The sequence below is a fragment of the Danio rerio genome, chromosome 16 (genome assembly GCF_052040795.2).
Source record: "Danio rerio strain M-AB ecotype USA chromosome 16, GRCz13ab, whole genome shotgun sequence".
NCBI lineage: Eukaryota > Metazoa > Chordata > Actinopteri > Cypriniformes > Danionidae > Danio > Danio rerio.
The window spans coordinates 30,430,997-30,454,595 of record NC_141036.1 but is presented as its reverse complement, the minus strand read 5'-3'; the positions used below and the strand labels follow the sequence as shown (position 1 = coordinate 30,454,595).

General features: G+C 34.4%; 1 protein-coding gene across 8 annotated transcripts in view; it reads left to right on the top strand.

Annotated features, from left to right (window-relative positions):
• The window catches only part of lipeb (lipase, hormone-sensitive b), a 51,783-nt gene that overhangs the window by 4,854 nt on the left and 23,330 nt on the right, over positions 1-23,599 (top strand). The window contains exons 1-10 of one of the 8 annotated variants that reach the window (XM_087287085.1): positions 2,010-2,044; positions 6,974-7,002; positions 7,166-7,237; positions 8,075-8,316; positions 11,755-12,039; positions 12,496-12,586; positions 12,800-12,826; positions 16,196-16,341; positions 19,648-19,833; positions 22,461-22,613. In XM_087287085.1, the coding sequence (XP_087143211.1) occupies positions 8,077-8,316; positions 11,755-12,039; positions 12,496-12,586; positions 12,800-12,826; positions 16,196-16,341; positions 19,648-19,833; positions 22,461-22,613 (1,128 nt within the window). In that variant the 5' untranslated portion in view covers positions 2,010-2,044; positions 6,974-7,002; positions 7,166-7,237; positions 8,075-8,076. Of the gene's footprint in view, positions 1-2,002; positions 2,045-2,279; positions 2,391-6,973; positions 7,003-7,165; positions 7,238-8,074; positions 8,317-11,754; positions 12,040-12,495; positions 12,587-12,799; positions 12,827-16,195; positions 16,342-19,647; positions 19,834-22,460; positions 22,614-23,599 lie in introns of those variants that run through there. The other 7 variants (XM_087287087.1, XM_087287088.1, XM_087287084.1 and 4 more) reach the window with 7 other exon arrangements.

Here is a 23,599-nt window from a genome sequence, read left to right as displayed (position 1 = left end):
TGTTTGTAGTGTATGAGTTTGTGTGGATGCTTTCCAGTGATGGGTTACAGCTGGAAGGGCATCTGCTGCTTAAACATATGCTGGCTAATAAGTTGGCGGTTTATTCTGCTGTGGTAAGATGCCGTATTGGATAAACTAGAGTCATGGACTTAAGAGCTCAAAGGAGAAGTTGCTCCAAAATGTCAATATTGCAAAAGCAACCATACTTTTGCAGTGTACAATTATTAATGTCTTCAGATAATTATTTTAATCTAGAGAGACTTTAAAGTCTTTTAATGTGAATCCTTCTGAATCCTGTTGTGAAGTAGCCAGAGATGCTAAAATGGCAATAAACTTAAAAAAAAAAAAAAAAAAAAAAAACTAATTCTAACCCAGATATTTTGAACAGGCTCAAAAAATTACTTTAAAGAAACAAATTAGCCATAGATCACGTATCATGATTAAAAATCCAGGATCTGTCTAATCATCTCAGATGTAGTGAAGTATAGAAAACAGACCTCAGGGCTCTGCTACAGCAGTGTTTGAGCATCAAAAGTAACATTTGTGAGCTGCTACTAAAGACTACAGACTGGCATTGTGCTGATTTGTTACAAATTTGTTACACATTTGTTTTAGGCTGTTCAGCATTAGTCCTAGATCAGTTTTTTATTATTTACTTGAATCAACGCATTCATGGTTTGCAAAATGTTCATTAATACATTTGAATTATTAATATACAGTAGCATATTGTTTCAGAGATTTTTTGGGTTAGCTGGGAAAAATAATAAAAATATGGCACTTTAAATTATACAAAGGTTGTATTTAACACTCATTTAGTTGTTAAAAAATGCTGATAGTTTAATTAACATTAATCAACACTGTTAAATGAACTGTTTGTATATAACCTGTTGCCCAATTTCAGCATTTCATATTTTTAGCATTGTATTTTGAATTATTTACAACATGAAAAACTGTATCAGTATTGGGCCAAAATGTGTAATCTTAGTTTTATATATATATATATATATATATATATATATATATATATATATATATATATATATATATATATATATATATATATATATATATATATATATAATTTTAATAGTTTTTTTTACCTTTAATTGGAAAGGACAGTAGAGGTTACAGAAAGGAAAGTATTGGGAGCAGGGGAAGGGTCGGCAAAGGACCTCGAGAATGGGAATGGAAGTCGGGTCGCCGTGACCATGATGGTGCTATATGTTGGCGCACTTATTTACTAGGCTATTGGCACCGACCAGTTCTAGCTTTTTATGCCAACATTGTTTGCTTGAAAAATATATTTTAAGAGCTGATTTATTATACTCTGTGGCATGCCAGAGGACTTTAATACAACCATCAGCAATTGACCTAAATGATGAAGCGTCTGCGTAATGCACCCTTTTGTTGTACCATAATACATCTAGAGGTCATTGTTTTGTGTCTGTCTGGATTTTCTTGTGTCAAAGAGAGGTGCTAGTTTTGGATCGTCCAGTTAGAGTGAAGGTCACTGTCCACAAGTCACCCTTCAGCTGATATAACCAATAGAAACAAAGGTTATTTAGGCAATTGTGGGTTTGAGGTAGAGGCACTCAGGACACTGCTCGCCTGGATCCTTTAAACAGCATGCTGTGTGCGTGTGTATGTGTGTGTGGCACATGTGTGCATGTTGCAGTGAGTAATTTATTTTCATTGTACTCTGGGTGAAAAGTCATCTCGCCACAACAGAGGAAATGTTGATATGGGAGAAAATAACAAAGCCGTGTTCTCCAGGGACTGAGACAAATGAGAATAATGGAAAGAGGAGTTTGCAAAAAAAGAAGAGTGGATGAAATAGAAAGTGACAGAATGTCGCGGCGTGATCTGAGGGCATGAACGGGTGGGAGGGAGGCCGAGTTAGAGCGTCCAATCCAAACACTCTTTCTTACTGTCTTCCCCTTTTGTTTTACCTCCCCTTTCCATGTCTGTATTTCTCTGGCTCCATGGCTGTGCGGGTATTGAGGAGACAGGACGTATGAGGACTCCAGCATGAGTTCAGAAGAGGGTAACGTTTAGATTGTATAGGGTTTACTCCCTGTGTTTGTGTGTGTATGTGCTGTAGTTTGTTTTGCATGTTTTTAGGTTGTAGATTCTCACACTTATGCTCCGCTTCACCCTTTGTGTATCTTAAAAGTGTCTTGTTTCTACTCTTCTGTGGTTTGTGCTCAATGCTTTTATTGGTATGTTATGTTAATGTGTTTTAATGCAGTGTCATTGAAAAAAAACATGTGTCCTTGCAGTAGTTTAGCCAAGCTGGATAGGCCAAGCTTTGGCTGTAGATGTTTGTACTATGTTTGGACAGACTGAGCTGGTCACCGTTTTGCTGACATCAGTCATTGTTACAGCACTAGGTATGCTTTTTGAATGTGTGTGTATATTTTTAATGAACAGTGTTGATTTATAATGTATGTTCTACTTGCCATGTCCTGTCCAACAAATGAAACATTAAGTTAATGTTTAGATTTCAAGATGGACCTTGTGTCATTCCCAAATTCGAGTAAATGTATTTATTTCAAATCGGTCTGTTTTGCTTTTCACACTAAAAAAGATCTAGTAGCATAAATAATATATAAAAGAGTTGTGTTATTTTTTTGCTACATTATTTTTCTTTATGTAAGCAACGCAGTGGCGTAGTAGGTGGTGCTGTCACCCCACAGCAAGAAGGTCACTGGTTCGAGCCTTTGCTGAGTCAGTTGGCATTTCTGTGCGGAGTTTGCGGGTTCTCTCTGTGTTCGCGTGGGTTTCCTCTGGGTGCTCCAGTTTCCCCCCCAATAGTCCAAAGACATGCGGTACAGGTGAATTGGGTATGCTAAAATTGTCTGTGGTGTATGTGTGTGAATGAGAGTGTGTGGGTGTTTCCCAGTGATGGGTTGCAGCTGAAAGGGCATCCTCTGCGTTAAACATACGTTGGCGGTTCATTCAGCTGTGGCGAGCCCAGATTAATAAAGGGACTAAGCCAAAAAGGAAATGAATTAATGAATCATTCTTTGTCTATATTGTTTGTTTCTATTTTATGAACCTATAAATATAAAAAAATTTGAGTTCCACACAATTACTTTGTTCAACTGAACTGTAATTCAGTTGTTTTTACAAATTTATGTGGATTGAACATAATAAATTTGACCCTGAAAAAACTCAAAAAAGTTTTTGATTCAGCTTATCTCAAATAAGTAGTTTTAACAAACAGCAAAAACATTTTGTTTTGGAGTGCAAGAACCTCGAGTTGTGTATAGTCATGGGATGGATTCTCAGGGTTTATCGTGGTTTGGAAAAGTGACGGTTTTAAAACAAATTTTTTTTTTTTTTGCAGTAAATGTAAGGTTTTTGTTTACATTTTGTCAAAGACATTTTTTATTTATTTACAGTATACAGTATCTCTACCAGCAAAAGACCATCCACATCAAAAGCTACTGGTCAGCCCATGATTCAGCAAACATCTGAAAAACAAATCGCTTATGCACCTACATCCAAGCTTGCTAGGGAACTCAACGGGGTTTGCTTTACATCCAACATGGGTCAGTGTAAGATTCTGTATAACTTTGTATAATATTTCACGGTATTGTGATTACTGCTCTAAAATATATTGGATAAATATATATGGATAAAAAAACACTTTCTCCCCCTTTGAACACAATATATTTTACTGTGATAAACATTAAAAAATTTTGTTACATTAAACATGTCATTGTTAGGGTAATAATTTATTATTTATTTGTTCATTTCTACAAATATTAATTTATTGCTTATTTATGTTAATTATATATCAATTACAGTTTTGATTTCTGGATGAAGTAACATGTTTATAGCCAATTACAATAAAATTAAAACATTCTACACAGGCTACAGCAAGCTTACAATGAAACACCCCATATTGCACTTATACATTTTTTTTTCAATAAATTTTGAGAGAATTAAGAGTTTTCAACTGATTTATATTAACATTTTGTTTATTTGTTTTATCAATGGGATTTTATGTCAATTAGATTATGATTATTTATTTATAATCATAATAATTATTTATTTTGCAATTAGACTTAACTTGCATTTAACCTATAATACACATTTAAATTATTTCACTGTATATTGTTTTGGCTATCTGTGTGTGTGTGTGTGTGTGTGTGTGTGTGTGTGTGTGTGTGTGTGTGTGTGTGTGTGTGTGTGTGTGTGTGTGTGTGTGTGTGCGCGTGCGTGCGTGCGTGCGTGCGTGCGTGCGTGCGTGCGTGCGTGCGTGCGTGCGTGCGTGCGTGCGTGCGTTCAGTAGAGGTGTTAATTTCTCTTGGTGGTTATCTTTTAAATAAATTCAATTTAGATAAATAAACAAGCATGACTGTCATTCACTGTAGTTAGTGCTTTGAAATGTGCCTCTGAACTGCATTCCAGCAGCACAGCAATGAAAGTTATTTCTCAATCCACATAATTGTTGGATTACTGTCTAGTGGAGGCAGTTTGAGTTGATGGCAGTGGCACAGTTACACTCGTGGGTTCCCATGCTCAGATTAGGACATTAATCTCTCGAGCTCTGGATACAGCCTGTAGTATAAGGACAGGGGACAGAAATGAAAGAGAAGAAAAGACACACTGAAGGAAGATCTCACTGCCGGGTGAAGAAGCAACAGGGGAGAGTTTGGAAAGTCTAAGAGAATGACTGGACACATAATGGGAGGAGTTATCTGGGGTAAAGGGCAGAAGGCAAAGGGGTACTTCTGGTTAAAACCCATGTGTGCCGCAGATAAGAAGGTGTCTTGGGAATCAGCTCTAAATAACACCAGATGTAATGCTAGTTAGAAAAGCATGCCGTTTTGAAAAATAAACTACTTTTATTTCCAACTTTTTGAAGCATAAACCATTTTACAGTTCGTAGAACATCTTGCTGCTACAATGGATGCCTCTGTAAGTTTCTGCATGTTCTGTAGTCTAAAAGTGCTGATTATGTTCTGACCATCTTTACTTGTGGGTCAACAATTATGTTTGTAAAAAAAAGTGATTTGGCTCAAAAAGAAAAAAAAAATGTTTCTGTCAAAGTTTTTAGCCCTTTACGTCTAGTATAAAGATAAGTTATTGTCAGTCCAATCTCATAAAACTGCATAAAATTTTAAGTTTTAAATGTTTAAAGCTTGACCATTTCCATCCACCCTTTTCATCTGCTCTGTGATGTACACTGTAAAAAAATTGACTCAACTCAAAATTGTAAGGCAACTTGCTGCAGAGCATTTTTAAGTCAACTCAACTTTCAACCCAAGTTCTGCGCTAGAAAAAGCTCTGCTACAGTGACCTACAGTTTTGAGTTTAGTTGAGTTGATTTTTTACAGTGTAGTTGAAAATGCATTATATTAATGTGTAATTGCTCATGTTGTCAGACTCTCCATGTGTTGACTCTTATTACATTATGTAAGAAATTACCCAAAACATGTTCTTCATGGGTTCATATCAAAAGACAGAGATTACGATCAAAATGTTAGATGTCTACCACCATTTCAATTCACTTGTTTTCCAGCTTGTTAGTAAGGCATGAATATTATGCTTAATATACTTATGCGTCATCGAAAGAGCATGATATAATTAGGTGAGATTGCAATCTACAGTCTAAACAAACGTACAGTAGTTGCGAGATGTTATTAAATGCATGTTAATTCCAGGTGGAAGCTCTTTGTTTCATGGCAAACTGAATAAAATATTAACAATGAATGTTTTTAGAGTCAAAAAAGAAGTTGGACAAAAAAAAAAAGAAGTAAGAATCATGCATTCATTTATTTTCTTTTTGCCTTAGTCCCTTTATTAATTAGGCATCGCCACAGCGGAATGAACCGCCAACTTATCCAGCTTACTATATGTTTTACGCAGCGCATACCCTTCCAACTGCAACCCATTATTGGGAAATGCACATCTCTATGGCGAATTTAGCTAACCCAATTCAACTATAGGGCATGTCTTTGGACTTGTGGGGGAAATTTGAGAACCTGGAGGAAACCCATGCAAAGGCGTGGAGAACATGCAAACTCCACACAAATGCCAACTGATCCAGCAGAGGCTCGGATCAGTGACCTTCTTGCTGCGAGGTGATCGTGCTAGTACCCACTGTGCCAAAGTGACGCCGAACTTAATCATTTGTTACATAAACCATCTAACTGTATTGTGGCCTCTAAGTTAATCTGATCTCTTTCAGCTAATATCATCAGCTAGCATAACGTATGCTTAATGTAACTTTTATGACCAAGTAAACTTTACTTTTTACTGGAACTATTAGGGCATAGTGTTGACTTTTTTACAGTCTAATCGTCAGCACAGTGGTGACCATAAAAGCTCCTCAGAAACTTAATTAAAGGTCAAGCATAACATTAAATAAATAAATATCTAACCAAAAATAAAATAACTTTCTTAAAGTGGAAATCTTTAGCACAAGCTCTAAAGTTATCATAGAAGTTCATGAAGTAATTACACTAAGTAATACAAATCAGTTAACACTGAATTTCTCCACACATCACTAATGATCACCACTGTTATGTTAACCTTATTAAAACGTGACCTCATAACAATGATGTTTAGAGCTTATGAGCAATTCCATGCAAATATCAACCTTGCCATGAAAAAAATTAAGTTTTCACCAAAATACAGAAACCATTTCTGCTTTTTTTGTGTAAGCAAATATTTTATGGTACTTTAGAAATACTTAAAAATGTCTCTGTCAGTGTTTTTAAGCTATTATATTTGATTTAACAAAATTACACGAGGTAATTTTTATTGTAAAATAAAATGAATCATTTTTGTTTTATAGTAAGCCAATTCTCAATATTTTAATTATTATTTCTTTTAAATTGTGCAGTTTATTCACAGAATTTCCTATAAGTATGTTGTATACTATAAACTCATAGACTTTTTTTGTCACATTCATAACGCACGTTTATTTCCCTCATTTAAATATAAAATGTTTTTACAGATTGATGTTTTCCTGATCCCATAACTCTGGTTAGTTCTTTTGTAAAAAATATAAACAGATGTTTCAATATAATGTTAACATATACTTTCTCTGTGAATTTATGTTTTGAGTTTTTAAATGTCACATCCATAACGCTGGAATTGCTCTTATAAAGTTTAATTAAATCAATGAATTGACATTTTTATTTTTCAGCCTTGCATTTATGCTGTGAATACCTCTGAAATTCCTGTGTTAGTGTTGTGAATTTGCTGCTGATTCTCTGAGGTCAGTCTGTGTGCAGCTGATTTATCTAGTCACCTGTCATAATCTTGTCATCTGAGAAACCTTACTCACATGTGTTGTGTCTTTATCTGTCATGTCAATCCTTATCAGTTAAATGATCATGAGTGTGTGAATGACCGTACAGTAGCCGACTGATGCCCATCGGTTACTCAAGTATTATGTCATGTGAAATCATCTGCAGCTTTTGTCTACTGTAGCTTCATGTACTGTAGCAGCAATAGTTTGCTTCGCAGTTAGCGTCTTCAAGATGTCTTGTGATATGTCCTGTTAAAGACTAATTGGCTGTGTATGTTTAGTTTGTAGTGTTTCACACTAGTTGTATGCGTGAAAGTGGTACAACCTGTAAGCTAATTGTGTTTTACACTGAACAGTAATAGAACAAAGTTGCTTAAAGGATTACAAAGTTTATTGATACACTGCAGTTAAACGATTTGGATATATATATGTATAAATATTTTAATTATATATTTAAATACTAAATATTATTACCATTTAATTGACTATTTTCTAATTTTATTTTTATTTTATTTTCAAAGGTAGTTTTATTTATACATTTACAGTAAATCAGATTTGTTTTATGCAGCCATTACTTTAGTGTAACATGAAGAAATCCTTTAATGATTCTCTGAAATGAAATACTTTGGCAGAAGTATTTTCAGTCGATTGCTCTATAAAATGTTTATAGTTCTGTACATAAGCACAGCCTACAAGAATGCTAGGCTTTTAACCTGAGTTTTATCACTCTGTAAGGGCTTTAAAGTGTGTCAGTGTCAATCTGAAGTAACTCTTTTTTTCCTCAACCCATCTAAATTCCTGCAGTGATGGACACCAAGGCAGTCTTCACAGCCTTGTACGATGTGTGTGAAGAAAATGCTGCCTTTTTCTCTGGGGCCACAAAAGGCCAATCCGGAGACGCGGCTCAGCGCCTGGTGGATGCAATGACCATCATCCAGGAGCACGCCAGAAGCCTGGAGCCTGTCATTTCTGGATTTGCTGCCATCTACCACCATTTTGACTTTGACCCTCATGTTCCTGCCAATGGATATCGCTCCCTTGTTAAGGTGTGTTTCTCACTGTGTTTTTAATGATTTTAATTAGCATGCTTGAGGCAAAATAAGTCTTTAGTGTGTCCTTGTCTTTTGTATTTCTCCTTGCTGAAAATAGCTTTTCTTAGTGCTTCATTTGCAGTAGTTAGTTCTTGCAGTGAAGCTCAATTTTGCCAAAGGCAGGCTCCGTTATACCGTTTTTAATGACTTTATGGCTGTTTACATTTGTCACTTCATGTGTTTTCTCTCATCAGTTAATAGGCAGTTTGGTTCCAACTTTGCCTCCACAATAAATATGTACATATTCTACGGCACTTGGTTCACTGGAAGATTTTAATTTGAATTTATTTTTACTAAACAATATAAGAGAGTGCAGGATCAGCACTGGTGAGAGAACTTAGTGCCCCTTTTAATGAAGGTGACTGTGTATTTAACTTAAAAATGTAAAGCCAAAAATGTACAGTATTTGAAGCAGTTTGCTAATAAAATATGCTCTCACCCCTATAGTTATTTGGCTTTAACTGTACTTTGAGAAGTTTTAAAGCCTTTGCAAATCATTTATTTTGAACCTATAATTCACAGTCATGTGACTTTAGTAAACGGGGCTTTGTTGCCTCATGACTAGTCTAAAATAGCAAGACCTTCAGACTGATGGCAGCTTTAAAGGGATAGTTTATTCCAAAACAAGAATTTGCTGTTAATTTATTTTTCCTCAGGCCATTTAATATGTAGGTGTGTTTTTTTTTTCAGCAAGAGCATGTTTAGCTTAAACTATGGGCCTTGGTGATTCATGTAATGCAATGCAATGGCAAACAAGTCAAAAAAAGTATATCAGACAATGCAAAATGTATTCTCTTGGATCCTATAAATTAACTGGGGTCTTAAGAAGCGAAACTACAAAAAACTAAACTTTTTTTACAACATTAAAACATCAAGGGTTTGTTCTGTTCAGTATCATGTTTAGGCAGGGCCGGAGTGGGACTCCTTTTCAGCCCTGGAGTTTCAAGCCTTAGACCGGCCCATCTCAGTTCAGGACAGACTATAATAAAATAACATCATTTCCAATTCAGTTTCTAATGACACTATCATGTCTTTTTTAAGGAAACAGCTGCTTTAGAACTTCAAATGTTTTTCATAAAAATGAGAATATTAAAGGGTAGCTAAATCTTTAACGCTATTCTTTAAAACATCACAATGTCCTTTCCTGCAATATCTGAATATATTCTGTGCAATATTCTCTATAGATATCAAGTCCCTTGTATCGGTGGTCACACAAAAATAAAAATAAAATATGTACACCTACATAAGTAACCCAAACAGTATTATATGTTTTAACAACACTAAAAATGAAAATAAATAAATAAATAAATTACTCAGCTGAGGTTTCAACTCGGGTCGGCGGTGTCGTAAGGCAACGTGCTGACCACTGGACCACAATGGCACTGCTATGCTTGTGGGTTTGGAATGTTTTGGCTTAGATTTATTAGTGTAATCTGATTTTCATTGAGCAGGTGTAATATTCATTAATATTAATTATTCGAAATCGCATATTCATTATCATCATTACATCCACATTAACCTGCAGCTGTTTTATTTTCTCATGGGGCAGCAAGAAAATAATTAAAAAGAGCGGAGATGCGTCAAATAATGAATAAAAAGAGTGAGGCTATGGTCAAATAAATAAATAAATGAAAAAAGTGCGACTGCTGAGAGTGCAAGGGACACCGGCCCTCGTGGCCAAAAAAATGGATCGGCCCACCGAGAATTTTCCCGGTCCTCCCGATTAGCCAATTTGGGCCTGTGTTTAGGGGTTTGAAAATGTAAAGTTGCATTTAGGGTGATTTTTCATCTGCATATTGTCAGTAAAGCCGATTCCTGTAAACCTCCAGCACATGCATTCAGATTAAGCAGCATTTACTACACATACCCATATTTAACTAACATGCTTAGCAAAATCGCTTTCAAAACCGAAAAGATTTAATTGGCCATTAGTGAAGGTTAATCGTACTGCACGTTTTATTGAGCGCAGCTTGTGTAGCTTCACAATGAAATATGTACCATGCTCCGTGCAATAAATGCATGTAAAATTACCACAAATAATCAGTTTTGAGGTAACGAATTACAAATAACTCAAGTTTACGTAATAATATTGCTTATTTAAGTAACGAGTAAATTAACGCATTACTTTTAATAAATAAGAAATAATATTTGAGTTATTTTTTGATAATGTAATGCAAGTTACTTTTTAGTTTAATTAATTGGCTTTTAAAAAATAAATTGCTGGTTTAAAATGAAAGTAGTTAAAATGAAAGTAGTTACAATGAATCATGCAGTCAATGTTCATTATTTTGAATGCACGGAAGAAAAGGAAAAGGGGATTGTCTCAATGGACGGGGATTTTACTTGGGACAAATAGTACAAAAGTAGCATACGCATTGATTTAAGCTTTCAATAATCTGTATATACGACATGTAGAGCTCTGGGGTCAGGAAGTTCTCAGGTAACATTATCATAAAATATAATTTTTTTAATGTCTTTAAAGGTGGGTGTGGGTTATACAATGTGCTGTTTATTGCAGAGCTTCTCTATGAAAAAAGAACGAAAGAAAAAAAAACAAGTTCTGAAAGAGATCAAGCCTTAGTCAGGTTAGAAAAAGTAATACAAAAGTTATGTAACGCATTACTTACCATAAAATGTAACCAAGTAACACAAATAGTACAGAGTAACTCAATATTGTTATGCATTATTTTCAAAAGTAACTTTCCACAACACTGCATATAATGACACGTTTTTACTCCAAAATCTATAACTTCAGTGGAGTATTTGAAATGAATCCTTCTGGGAGTTAATTCTGTAGTCAAGTGATTAACAGTCACGCTGAATCATTGAAAACAGTTCAATCTTCTGTTTATAATGCACATGATATGGGTTTTTCTGGATTTGTTTTCTTCATGGGGGTTTGGAGTTTCCAAACAAGAGTGCCCTTTGGCCTTCGGGAGAGATTTTATACCGATCACACAGTTGTACTTGCCCCGACAGATGTACTGGACATTAGCAGCAATGTTTAGTTGATCCTTCTAAGCACTCATTGTCGGAGTTGCAAATGTAATGGCTTCCTTCTACAATAAAGGTTTGCCATCATGAAGACGTTGTGTCCAGTTGGATTGTTGGATTGATCTACTGGAAACTCTGTGTAGCTCAATGGAATTAGGAGTTGGAAACCTCTGAAGAGTTTAATGTTTTTGTGTATTATGCCTAAGATATTCACCTAATGTTTGTTTGTGAATAAATATTTATTTTGTTTTGTGTTTTTTTTTGTTTTTTTTTTTGGGTATTTACAACGTGGACTTTGCAATTTGAAAGATGTTTGAAAACACATGCAGTGTCAATTGTAAATGCTCAATTTGAAGTACTTTTGGTTCAAACTCTGATCTCACTCATTGTTTTCCTCAGGTGGTGCGCTGTTGCCTTCTCCACATCATTCACAAAGGGCGCTACATCTCATCGAACAGGCGTAGCATCTTTTTCCGTGCAAGCCACAATGCGTCGGAGATGGAAGCGTACTGTAGCGCTCTGTGTCAGCTCAGGGCACTGCTCTACCTCGCTCAGAGACTCCTTCACGACAACAGTCATGGAAACCTCTTCTTCCAGGAGGAAAGCGGCCTCAGTCAGAGCTTCCTGAGAGAGTATGCCTCCATGCACAAGGGCTGCTTCTACGGCCGCTGTGTCGGATTTCAGGTGTGTTTAAGAGGACACGGTGGCTTAAAGGATTGTGTTGACAAGATTCTCACATTTCTACAGTTAGTAGTTTGGATGTTCTTTCAGTAAAACATCAAGCCTCATACAGTACACGTGTGTATGTACGCACATGCGTATATATGCAAGTATTTATCTCATATTTAATTTATCACCTTTGACAAGAATATTTGATTGTTACACTTTATGATAATTAAGCATTACGTACTTTTTAATTACTAAGCATTAATTACTTATATATATATATATATATATATTTATATATATAAATATATATATATAAATATATATATATATATATATATATATATATATATATATATATATATATATATATATATATATATATATATATATATATACAGTACATACAATTATATAGAGAATGTCTACTTTAAAAAAAATAAAATATAAATATATATATTTTTTTCTTTTCAGTTTACCCCTGCCATTCGTCCATGCCTGCAGTCAATTGCTATCAGCCTGGTTGCATTCGGAGACAACTACAAGAAGCATCAGTCAGGGATAGGTCAGTAAAGCTGTCACATTCGACGTGTTCTGATAGCACTTCTTTTATGTGCCTCCTGTTTTATGGGTACAGGTCACTATTTCACACTACTCAATCTTAGTGTCTGCACAGCAGGTTTTCCTCTAGCGTTAGGACACCAAAGTGCTGTTCATACACTCTCTGACCTGCAGAGGCATTCTAATATTGTCTCTTGTGCTCAATGCTGCGTCTTAGTGGAGGCAGGAGATATTGCACCATATGGTGAGTAGCTCTCATGGAAAGTGGCATGGATGAAAAATTTGAGTCCTTCCCAAACTCGTCATTCAAGATTTTTAATTTCCCTCTATATAGATGGCCAATGTCTGTTCTTACTTGGGGTGGGAATCTTTAGACACCTTATGATCTGATCCCAATTCAGCGAATCACAATCTGTTTTGAAATTGATGCAAAATTAATTTTTTTAAATATATAATTATTTTATTTTTAAAATATATATTTTTTTTATTATTTTGTCTTTAAATTTTTGGTTTACATATTTATAAACATCTTTAAATGAGTATTTTTAAAAATATATAGTACTTTTAAATATTTTTTGTAATAATACATGAAAAACTATAAGCCCTATTCAGATGGGACTAGTTTTTGAGGGGGGTTTTGTGAGAAATTTGAATTTTACAGAGATTGTAAAAATGTTTTCTCTCACAACCCCTGTAATTTTTCTATAGAAAATCAATTTACTCAGTGATTCTCTGATGGGGCGTTCAATTTTAGTGCACACTCTGGTATGTCTGATATTTGTTTGGATAATGTGGGTACTGTTCATGTGAGCTCCTGTATTTTTTACTTCAGATGTGCACACTGAACCAAATCATGAAAGTGAGCCTTTATTTAATAACATATAAATTAGTGAAATTCTAATATTTCTTATTCGTGTAGTAGTAACTGTTTTGTCATGAAGCAGACGAACGTGCTGTAATTTTGGTAAAACATTTGCTTGATTAACTATTCAGACTATTAACTACTAGATTTGTATCCTGTTATTAAGATATTAATTGTTATTAGGACTATTATTTGTATATGATCTTATTCTAGATCCCTAATCATATCCAACACCTAAACTACCTAAACACCTAGCCCGACTTCTACCTTAGTAACTGTTAATAAGTAGCTAGTCATTAGTTTATTGACCTTATAGTCATAGTTGGAAATAGTGTAAATTGTATATTTAAATTAAAGTGTTACTGTAATTTCCGCTGGCCCTTAACAGAAATGTGCTGCTCTTGTTTTTTAAAACTTTTGTTTTATATTTGTGATATACAATAATATAATTACTAACGTAGACACTCTTACTAAATAACTTGCATTGTGTACATTGTTGCATTATAATAGCATTTTGAGTTGCAAGAGTCATGACCTAATTTCTTTTCAGAATGGACACAACAAAGTGCGCACAAGTATTTAAAGGTGCTGTATGTAAGTTTTTGACTCTTCTAAAGCTCTTCTAAAAAAAAAAAAAAAAAACATAATATATTTGCAGTTATTTAAAAAAAACATGCTGAGTGAACATTCTTTTTTTTTATCTGAAAAAACAATGCTAAAGTCAGATATTCTGCTTTGAAAATGTGAGCTTCGTGCCGGAACGTCTGTCTTTGTTTTGGTCTCTTTAACCTGCCCGATAGGGCTGTGTGATTTGGGGCAAATATCTAATTGAGTTTTTAAAAATTGTTTATTTATTTTTTTTTTTTTTAATTTATTAATTTTATTTAATTTTGACAGGTATTGCCATTTGATTTGCAATTTGATTTTGTAGTCAAGATTCATGTCATGGAAACAGTTCTGCGACAGTAAAAATGACCTGTTTTTGATTGGTGTCTGAAACTTTGAAACCAAAATATTTCCGTATTACTAATGCTGTTTTTCTTTGATATAAATTCATCTAATAATGCTTCTAAAGCAGCAGACTACATCATTTCAATTGTCTGTGCTTTTCTGTTTGCTTTGCTTTTTGCGTTCCGCATAGTTTGGTTGTGCAATTCTGTTTTGGCTGAATGAAAGTGTGCTCATTCAATTGGCTTGTAAGACTATCACACACAAACGACAGTCACTCATTTGCTTTAGGCGTGGGAAATCAAATAATACATATATATTTCATATACATTATATCACAGCCTTCTGCGATTTAACTAATCGCAATGTTTCAAATTGTGATTGCTATTCAATTTTGATTAATCACACTGCCCTACTGCCCAATGCCAGTTTAGCCAATTATATTTCAGCGCCCCGAGTTGCCTTGTTTGAAAACCGCCTATTTCATTCATTCAGTCAGAAAGGCTCCCAAAGCATGCGTTCCTGAGGTTATAGGTTCCACATGAGGTTATTAGTTGGCATACAAAGTAAATATTATAAACGTAAAGATTAGGTGAGCAGGTTACATTGTAACCCTGTGTCCTAACAAAATGCTATGTGACTAGATTTGATAAACAATTTAGCTGTTTTCACCAGTCGAAACATGACAGAAATTTATAAACAGCCATTTAGAAGCACAGAATATGCACTCACTCATGAAATGGTAAAGTTTATAATCTAAATAATACATATTAAACCTTATTAACATTAATAAATGTACATGCTGAATCACTGATATGTGTTGGTTTGCACTGAGTCACAGTTCTAAAGTTCAATTTCAAAGAGTTTATTTTATTTTTAAGATCTGCTGCTGCTTTCAGTAGTATGACAATAAATGTCCTGTGAAATGGCATTTAAACTCACGTTAATAGCATTTAACACTGAATGAAGCACATGAGGTGTATCTAAAGTGATCATGTCATCAACTTTTCTGTTCAGCTGTAGAAAACAGAAAAAATAGAAGCCATTTCTAAAATAAAAATTCCAGGTGTTGGTTAAGACAAAAACTCTATTTAATATAAAAAAATCATTCTATCCTTTGCTCGTAATTTTGTTGTTGCAATTTAAATAAGCTTTAAATCAGCATTTAGTCTCAATAGTCATGCTCTCTCCCGTTGGTCCTCAATCTGGCAACCTGCATTTGCGTGTGTTTTGATCTAGGAATGCAATACCTAGTTCAACCACTGGGTAACAAACTTACATACTGCCCCTTTAAAAGTCACCTTGTATCTGTAATACGCATGCATATTCTGTGAAATGAAGCCCACGATTACCTTACTGATTCACTTCAATCATGAAATTTTTGCAAGTTTTATATCATGGTTTTGTGTGTATTTTGTAGAAAGTGAAACAGTGTCTGGTCTGTGTATATTGTTGAAGACAAAATTGTAGTACTTTGTAGAATCTTCTCTCTTTCCACCACCCCTAAATTCTATGCTTACTTCAGCATTAGAACAGGAAAGGCAAGACTGGTTACAGAACATTTCTTATGTTTGTGTCTGTTGATTTTATAAATGGTAAACAGAATGCTCATTCATGTTTGTCAAGGTAAGATGATACAAATTCCAGATGACAACTGTTATTATCTGTGTGTTTCTTTTGATTTAAAATCCACTTTTATCTCTTTCCCCTCTGTATTACCATCTGTAGTATGATGTTCTGGTGTGATGTGCCTTACGTTGATAGCCATTCATCTAACTGTCTGTTTGTCTGTGTTTTTCTCAGGTGTAGCAGCCAGTTCTTTTCTTACTTCTGGAAAGTACGCCATTGACCCTGAACTGAGAGGCCAGGAGTATGAACGCATCACTCAGAATCTGGATGTACATTTCTGGAAGACATTCTGGAATGTTACGGAGACTGAAGTCCTTTCAGTTAGTGTTAACGGCAGTATTATATTATATTGTATTACAATATAATATTATAATTTAATTATGTGTATTAAGTCATTTTATATTATATTATATTATATTATATTATATTATATTATATTATATTATATTATATTATATTATATTATATTATATTATATTATATTATATTATATTATATTATGTTATATTATATTATATTATATTATATTATTATTTAATCAGTTTTTTTATCTAGGAATTGTCAAATGTGAAATTAAAATGAAAACTGGAAATATTTTACAAAAAGTTTTCCAAAAGAGTTTACTATAATAAATACTACTTCTACAGCATTTATATTTTTATGATTGATTTTATGGCTTTTTTTTCTTCAAAAATTTAACAATACTATCAGTTTACACATTTATACATCATTTTAACACCCCCTTTCCCCTCTCCTCCCCAACAGTGGCAGTTACAGTAATTAGATGTTGCTATCATAAATCAAGTAAAAACAGTTAAATAATATACTTAATAAATAAAAAGCACACATGCAGAAAATATTAATATAAAAAAAATAAAACAATAACAATAATCATAGATAAATAAATAAAATAAGATAATTACACTTCTATCATGCGTCTCACCACAGTGACTTTATATATCCTTCAAAAATGCCAAATAATTTCTTCAACTTCTCTGATAAGCATCCTATTTATCAAGTAATATATATGTCCTTTTCTCATATGCTGCCACTTTCCCCAATTCCACAACCCATTCTTCCAATCATAATACATATTTGAATCCACTCAGAAATTTGCACACCAGACCCCAACCCGAACGATCTCCCAGTACACATATTCCAGGACAAAACAAAAAGCAGATGGCATGCATCAAGTCTCATTTTTCGCTCTCACGTCTTCAGCATTAGGTCCTTCAACCCAAGCTTGAAAAGCCTTCTCATAGTCCAGTAAAAACAATTCAAAATGTTAAATTGTGTTTAGTGTACTCCTGAATTTCTTGACATTACAGTTTTGGCAAATTTTCTTACAATGTTCATTGCTAAATGTACAATCAAGATCTTTACTCCAAACAGTTTTAGGCACAGAATGAAATTTATAGCCCATCTTTTCCATTAACACTTCTATAACATTTAGTAATATTAAAGTTAATTTCTACATTTACTAACATTGCTAAGATTCAAAGTTGTATTTTTTACATGAATTAATGCTTTGTGAACATGAACAAACAGTGCACAAATATATTTCTATTGACTAAAGTATTATAGGTTAATACTATATTGCTTCTTGTTAGTTCATATTAACTAATGCATTATACAATATAAATGAGACCTTATTGTAAAGTGTAACCAAAAAAAATTTACTAATCAGTGAAAAAAACCTACTTTAGAATTTAACTTCAGGGAAAAATTGTGTTTAAAAATGTTTTGTTTTATTTGTTTATTAACAACTAACTGTTTTTTTTTTCTAATGCTTGAACATTTAAAGGGCAATGACACCCCCCACTTTCGGTTAAAGTCTACTTCAGAATTTTTTCAAAAGATGCATGATTAATGGGCGTGGAGCTCCGAGAGCACAGGGCAGGAGTGGGCGTGGCCAGCAGAGGAGAAGGGGAGCGAACAATTGTTGTTGACAGTTAGCTCACAAAATGAGACACAAACCATGAGAAGACGCATGAGATTATAGTTCACAAAGTTAAAATGCAAAGAAATAAACAGTAATTTAATGCCCTGCTACATTTGTTATTCATAATTTCATATACACATAACCACAATTTATATCATTATAAAGATAAGTGTGTTCATGTAAACACTATAAATGAGGATTCTCCCTCTATCCCCGTGTCTAAATTATAGATCTAAATGCAGACTCAGTGCAGCAGGTCTATTTTAACTATTAGCCCTGCTGGTAATATAGAGGATTTAGGCAAACACAGCAGCAAGGCGATGTGTCTGAATGTGAACGAACTCCTGATAAAAGTCAACGTCCGCCATTCTTCAATTCTTGTACTGCTCTCCTGACAAAAATGCTAGCAGCACACACACAGCTTTGCTGTATGATCAGCCCTGACAAGATCGCGGGGAAAAAACATGCCACAAACCCCGTGGATCATGGAAACAAACACATACAAGCCTTCATAAACGGCTACTGCGTGCCATGGGTCCGTGTCTCACAGCTTGCTTGAAACTGGCAGGTTTGCCTTGCCTTCGGAAAGCACGTGCTGTCATGAATAATTAAGCAGTCGGCTCTTCTCATAGGATAAGAAAACTCCGCTATGAATAATGAGAAATCGACGCGTCATCATTGCACTTGCAGTACTGCGCTACGTCGCCGATTTTGATCCCACCCCAAAAATCATTTTAAACCCGGAAGCTGAAATTAGCTGACAAAAGCTCAAAATTATCCAGTTTTCCCCATAATTAAAGCTGACAGGTGCTAACATCGTCTAAACTGATGCTCAACACACACACAACTGTTAATATTAAAAAAAAAAGTTCTCCAGGGTGTCCTGAACCTTTAAAGAGTATAGCAGAACAAACGGTCTTTATATATCAGCAGCAGAAATGTGAGATTATAATTGTTCCATCTCAGTTTACATTGCAAAATTTCAAAACAATAGCCAAATACATAAAATAATAGCCTCGACCTTTAACATCGATTACTCATCAATAGTCAAGTAGCCCTTTTAAAAGTGCTCAAGAGTAGTGAATAGTGAGTATTATGCTAGGAAAGTCTGATGCGTTCAATTTGTGCATATGTGTGAAAACGTAACATTCTTTAGTTCATTTAGTTACTTTTTAAGGCCATTTCAGTCATCCGACAGTAAACATTCGCCATCTTCTCATCAGTGACATGCAGTTTGAACAGTCTCTTAATCATTGTGTCATTAAAGTTTGTGTTATCTTCTTGGACACTTTTAGTGCTTCTAAATGGTTAGCTGCATTTATGAAGTGTCCATCTCTTGAGGTTGTTTAGTATGATTAAATTTTGTGTGATTTGATTGCACAGGAATCACATGACTGATTTTTTTACTTTAGTTTTTTTTAAAGTAGTGACTGCAGATTGAAGGAAAATAGTGGAGTAAAAGTACCAATACAGCACAAAATAAATGTACTCAAAGGAAAGTAAAAGTACATATTTTTTAAAACTACTTTGTAAATTACAAATCCTGAAAAAAATACTTGCTTACTGTGATTTCAGTATTTGTAAATTGTTACTTTACACCACTGAATTTTTGAACGTTTTTTTTTTTTTTTTTTTTTTTTTTTAACATAGCACTAAATTGAACTGAATCTGTGCTTTATCTCAGAGTCTGGTGTCATTGACTGCCACAACAGTGAAGGTGAATCGAGCTCTCTCTGTTCCCCCTGTGGCCTTTGACCTGCCTTTGGCTGCGGATCCCACACGTACAGTGACTTTGTGTCCTCCAGCAGCTCATCTGGGGCCCGGACCTGTACAGATGAGACTGATCTCACATGAGCTGAGAGAAGGACAGGTACAACAGTTCACCATGACACCACTGACAGCCTTAAATTAATCTTGAATTATAATCACTTCAATCATAATCACATTTCTCCTGCTCCTTAGAGCATTTGAATCATAATTTCACTTTTCTGTTTAAAAAAAAAAAAAAAAAAGAGTAACTATTCCTCTCTGCATGATCTCATCTTGTCAGAATATAAGTAAATAAGTTTGCATGTGTAGAGAGGGATGAATAAATGCTTCGTTTTGTCATAATGAGGTGTGCTTAGCTAAATGAAGAGGTGGTGCTTGACTCTTTCTTCTTTTCATGCTGTACTTAAAGCCCTTTAAATCCTGATATACCTCTCTGTGTCATGGGACGACTTGAACTGGTTGCAGAATAGCTGATTCAGACTTAATGGTGTTTAAAAAGCTTGATTCACAGCCTTTGAACCTCTATTGATCCAAGCTGAAGCAAAAACGTGCTTAAGAACCACACGTGTGTAGCGCTTAATTACCCGTCTCTTGTCCAAATTAGGATATTTGTCTTTGTGTGTGGTGCAGAGATTCAGGAGGTTGTGTTCTAATTAGGGCTGTGAAATGTTAGTATCACACAAGTAGCAGTGCGATATGGCTGTATACTGGAACTGTGGGAGGCGTGCGTGGCACGAGGCCACAGACCAAGTGCCTTAGTGTCTTACCAGTGAATATATACAGCCATATCACACTGCTATGAGTTTGATATTGCATTTAATACTTACAACATTTCGACAGCATATTTGTGTATATAAAAAAGAAAATCAAACACGGAGAGTCTAAAAATCCTTTTGTAAAAGGGACTACTTCACATCTGCATCTGACGGGTTATACAAAGAGTGGCCAACACAAAATACACACAATCCTGATATGTGAGCTCCATCTCACACTCAATACACTACAATTACTATGGTATAAATACAGCACTGCAATATACAAAAGAGAGAGAGATCGACTTAGAATGTCACTCACTATTTTTATAATGTTTTGATCAGCTATAGTTTGAAAATACGCTGATCTTTTGTCCGCTAAGGGCTTATTATGCTGTCTCTGTTTCCATCTTGTGCTGATGGATGCCAACACACAGTTTCTCAAAAATTATAAATATTTAAAATAGGCACTATCCTCAACTCTCAACTCAATTTATTTCTAGAGCACTTTCAACCAACCACAATGGGTACCAATGTGCTATACATAAAAACACATAATACATGCAAACATACAAGGAACCAAAGTACTTAAACTCACAACACATGATTAAAAGCTAAAGAAAATAAGTAAGTTTTCAGTGACCTCTGAAACTATCCTTATAAATAAACTGCATAGATGCAATCTTAACAACTACATTCAAACCAAAAAACAAACAAAAACAAAAAAGCCTCAAAAGTGCATTATGTTGTCCAACAGCTGCAATATTTGTCAAACTGCAGTGAGTTTACTGATCTGCTGTCACTCTATGTGGGCGGAGTAATACAGAAGGGTGAGGAGGTTGCACAAGTTCTGATATACAAGAATATCGCATGGCCAATCAGATTAGAGAACAAGACACAACTCATTCATTCATTTTCTTGTCGGCTTAGTCCCTTTATTAATCTGGAGTCGCTACAGCAGAATGAACCACCAACTTATCCAGCAAGTTTTTACGATGGAAGGATGCCCTTCCAGCTGCAACCCATCTCTGGAAAACATCCACACACACATTCACACACAACAGACAATTTAGCCTACCCAATTCATCTGTACCACATGCCTTTGGACTGTGGGGGAAACATGAGCAGCCGGAGGAAACCCATGCGAAGGCAGGGAGAACATGCAAACTCCACACAGAAACACCAACTGAGCCGAGGTTCGAACCAGCGACCCAGCAACCTTCTTGCTGTGAGGCGTCAGCACTACCTACTGTGCCACTGCCTTGCCCAAGACAGAACTGTACATATAAATACACTTTATTCATACATACACACACACACACACACACACACACACACACACACACACACACACACACACACACACACTAATGTATATCTTGTGGACGAAAAAGTGTAACATTTTACTTATTTTGCGGTGTCACAAAATACTAAAATTTATATGATCGCCACATACATGCTATAATGGGTATGCAGACAGAAACATGAATAATAGCAACCTGAGAAAGTGAAAAGGGAAAAAAACAAGATGTGCTGAACAATAAAAACATGAAAAAATTTATTTATATTATTGATATATAATTATATACAATATTCAAACAATGTATAAAATATATATTGTGTTGTAGCTGTAATCATTCATTTTTGAAAAGTGTTTTCTTTTTACTTTTTCTATTTCTGCATTTAAAATTTAACATTACTCCCTAAGTAAAGGAAGATACATGTTCACATATGAATGAGTACATTTCTGAGTATATACTTTCAAATGTAAAAAAATAGTCTTTTGCATGTGCTCAATGTATATAAACTAATAATTGTTTGAATTAATGGAAATGATAGTAAGGATATTGTGATCTATATCATTATTAAAATATGAGATGACTTCTATCATGATCTGAGATATTTTGACATTTCACAGCCCTAGTTCTAATGGAAAAATCTTCACATTTTTTTTCATATTGTTTATTGTCTTCAGGACAGTGAGAAGTTACTAGCGCTATGTCGCTCAGAGGGAGGCCCAATAACTATTTCTTTGGGCCTGAAGACGAAGCGCAGTCCTCCTTCTCCCTGGCTGGTGTTGCACTTCCACGGAGGAGGCTTTGTGGCACAGACTTCCAAATCACATGAGGTATCTATTTTCCTGTTCTCTTCTCAACTTTTGAAACCAATTCAAATCAATTTTAATTCAGTTCTTTTTCTTTGGTTCTCACTACCATAATTTCACTAATTAAATTTAAACATAGTTACAAAAGCTTATTATGCTTATCTTTTTATCCATAATTAACTTTGATGCAAAATTTGATGATACTGAATAAATAAAATTACATTAAACATGTTCCAAAATGTACAGACATAATTCTAAACGTGCATGAATGCAGAAATACAAAATTCAATAAATTGTTCAATCACAATGCAATGTGTAAAGAGTATTTTCATTCGTTATGTTTTGTTCTACTGAAAATTACAATTGATTTGGACATTGAGTAATATGTAGTTTCCCAAATAATTTATAATTGATAATATCGCCTAGTTGTGTACACTTTTTTTATTCCTTATTAATAATCCTTAAATTAAATTAAATGTACCTTTTATGATTACAAAATATAAATTTTGTTTTTCCTTCGTCAAACCTGTTTTGCAATATAAATAATTAAGGGCCTAACACTAAACTATAGGTTACGCCACAAGCAACTTTCTTTAAATCAGAAATAACATTGCTAGTTTGAACTAAAAGATCAAAAAATTTTGTTCCACATTTTTTATCTTTCCAATTTTATAATTAATAAAGCATAGTCAATAATATTAAAAGTTTTTGTTTAAACACTCCCACTACATATTCATTATTATCTTTTAAATGAGAGATTTCTTATACTATTTTCATTACTGCCATGGAGATGGTCTGAAGCCCAATAGTGATCACACAAAAATTAGTTTTTGTCCATAACTGGGTGCCTAAACTTGGTCCTGGAAGGCTGGTGTCCACCATATTTTAGCTCCAACTTCCTTTAACATACATGCCTGGAAGTTTCTAGTATACCTAGAAACAGCTTGATTAGCTTGTTCAATCGTGTCTAATTGGAGTTGGAACTAAACTCTGCAGGACATCGGCCTTCC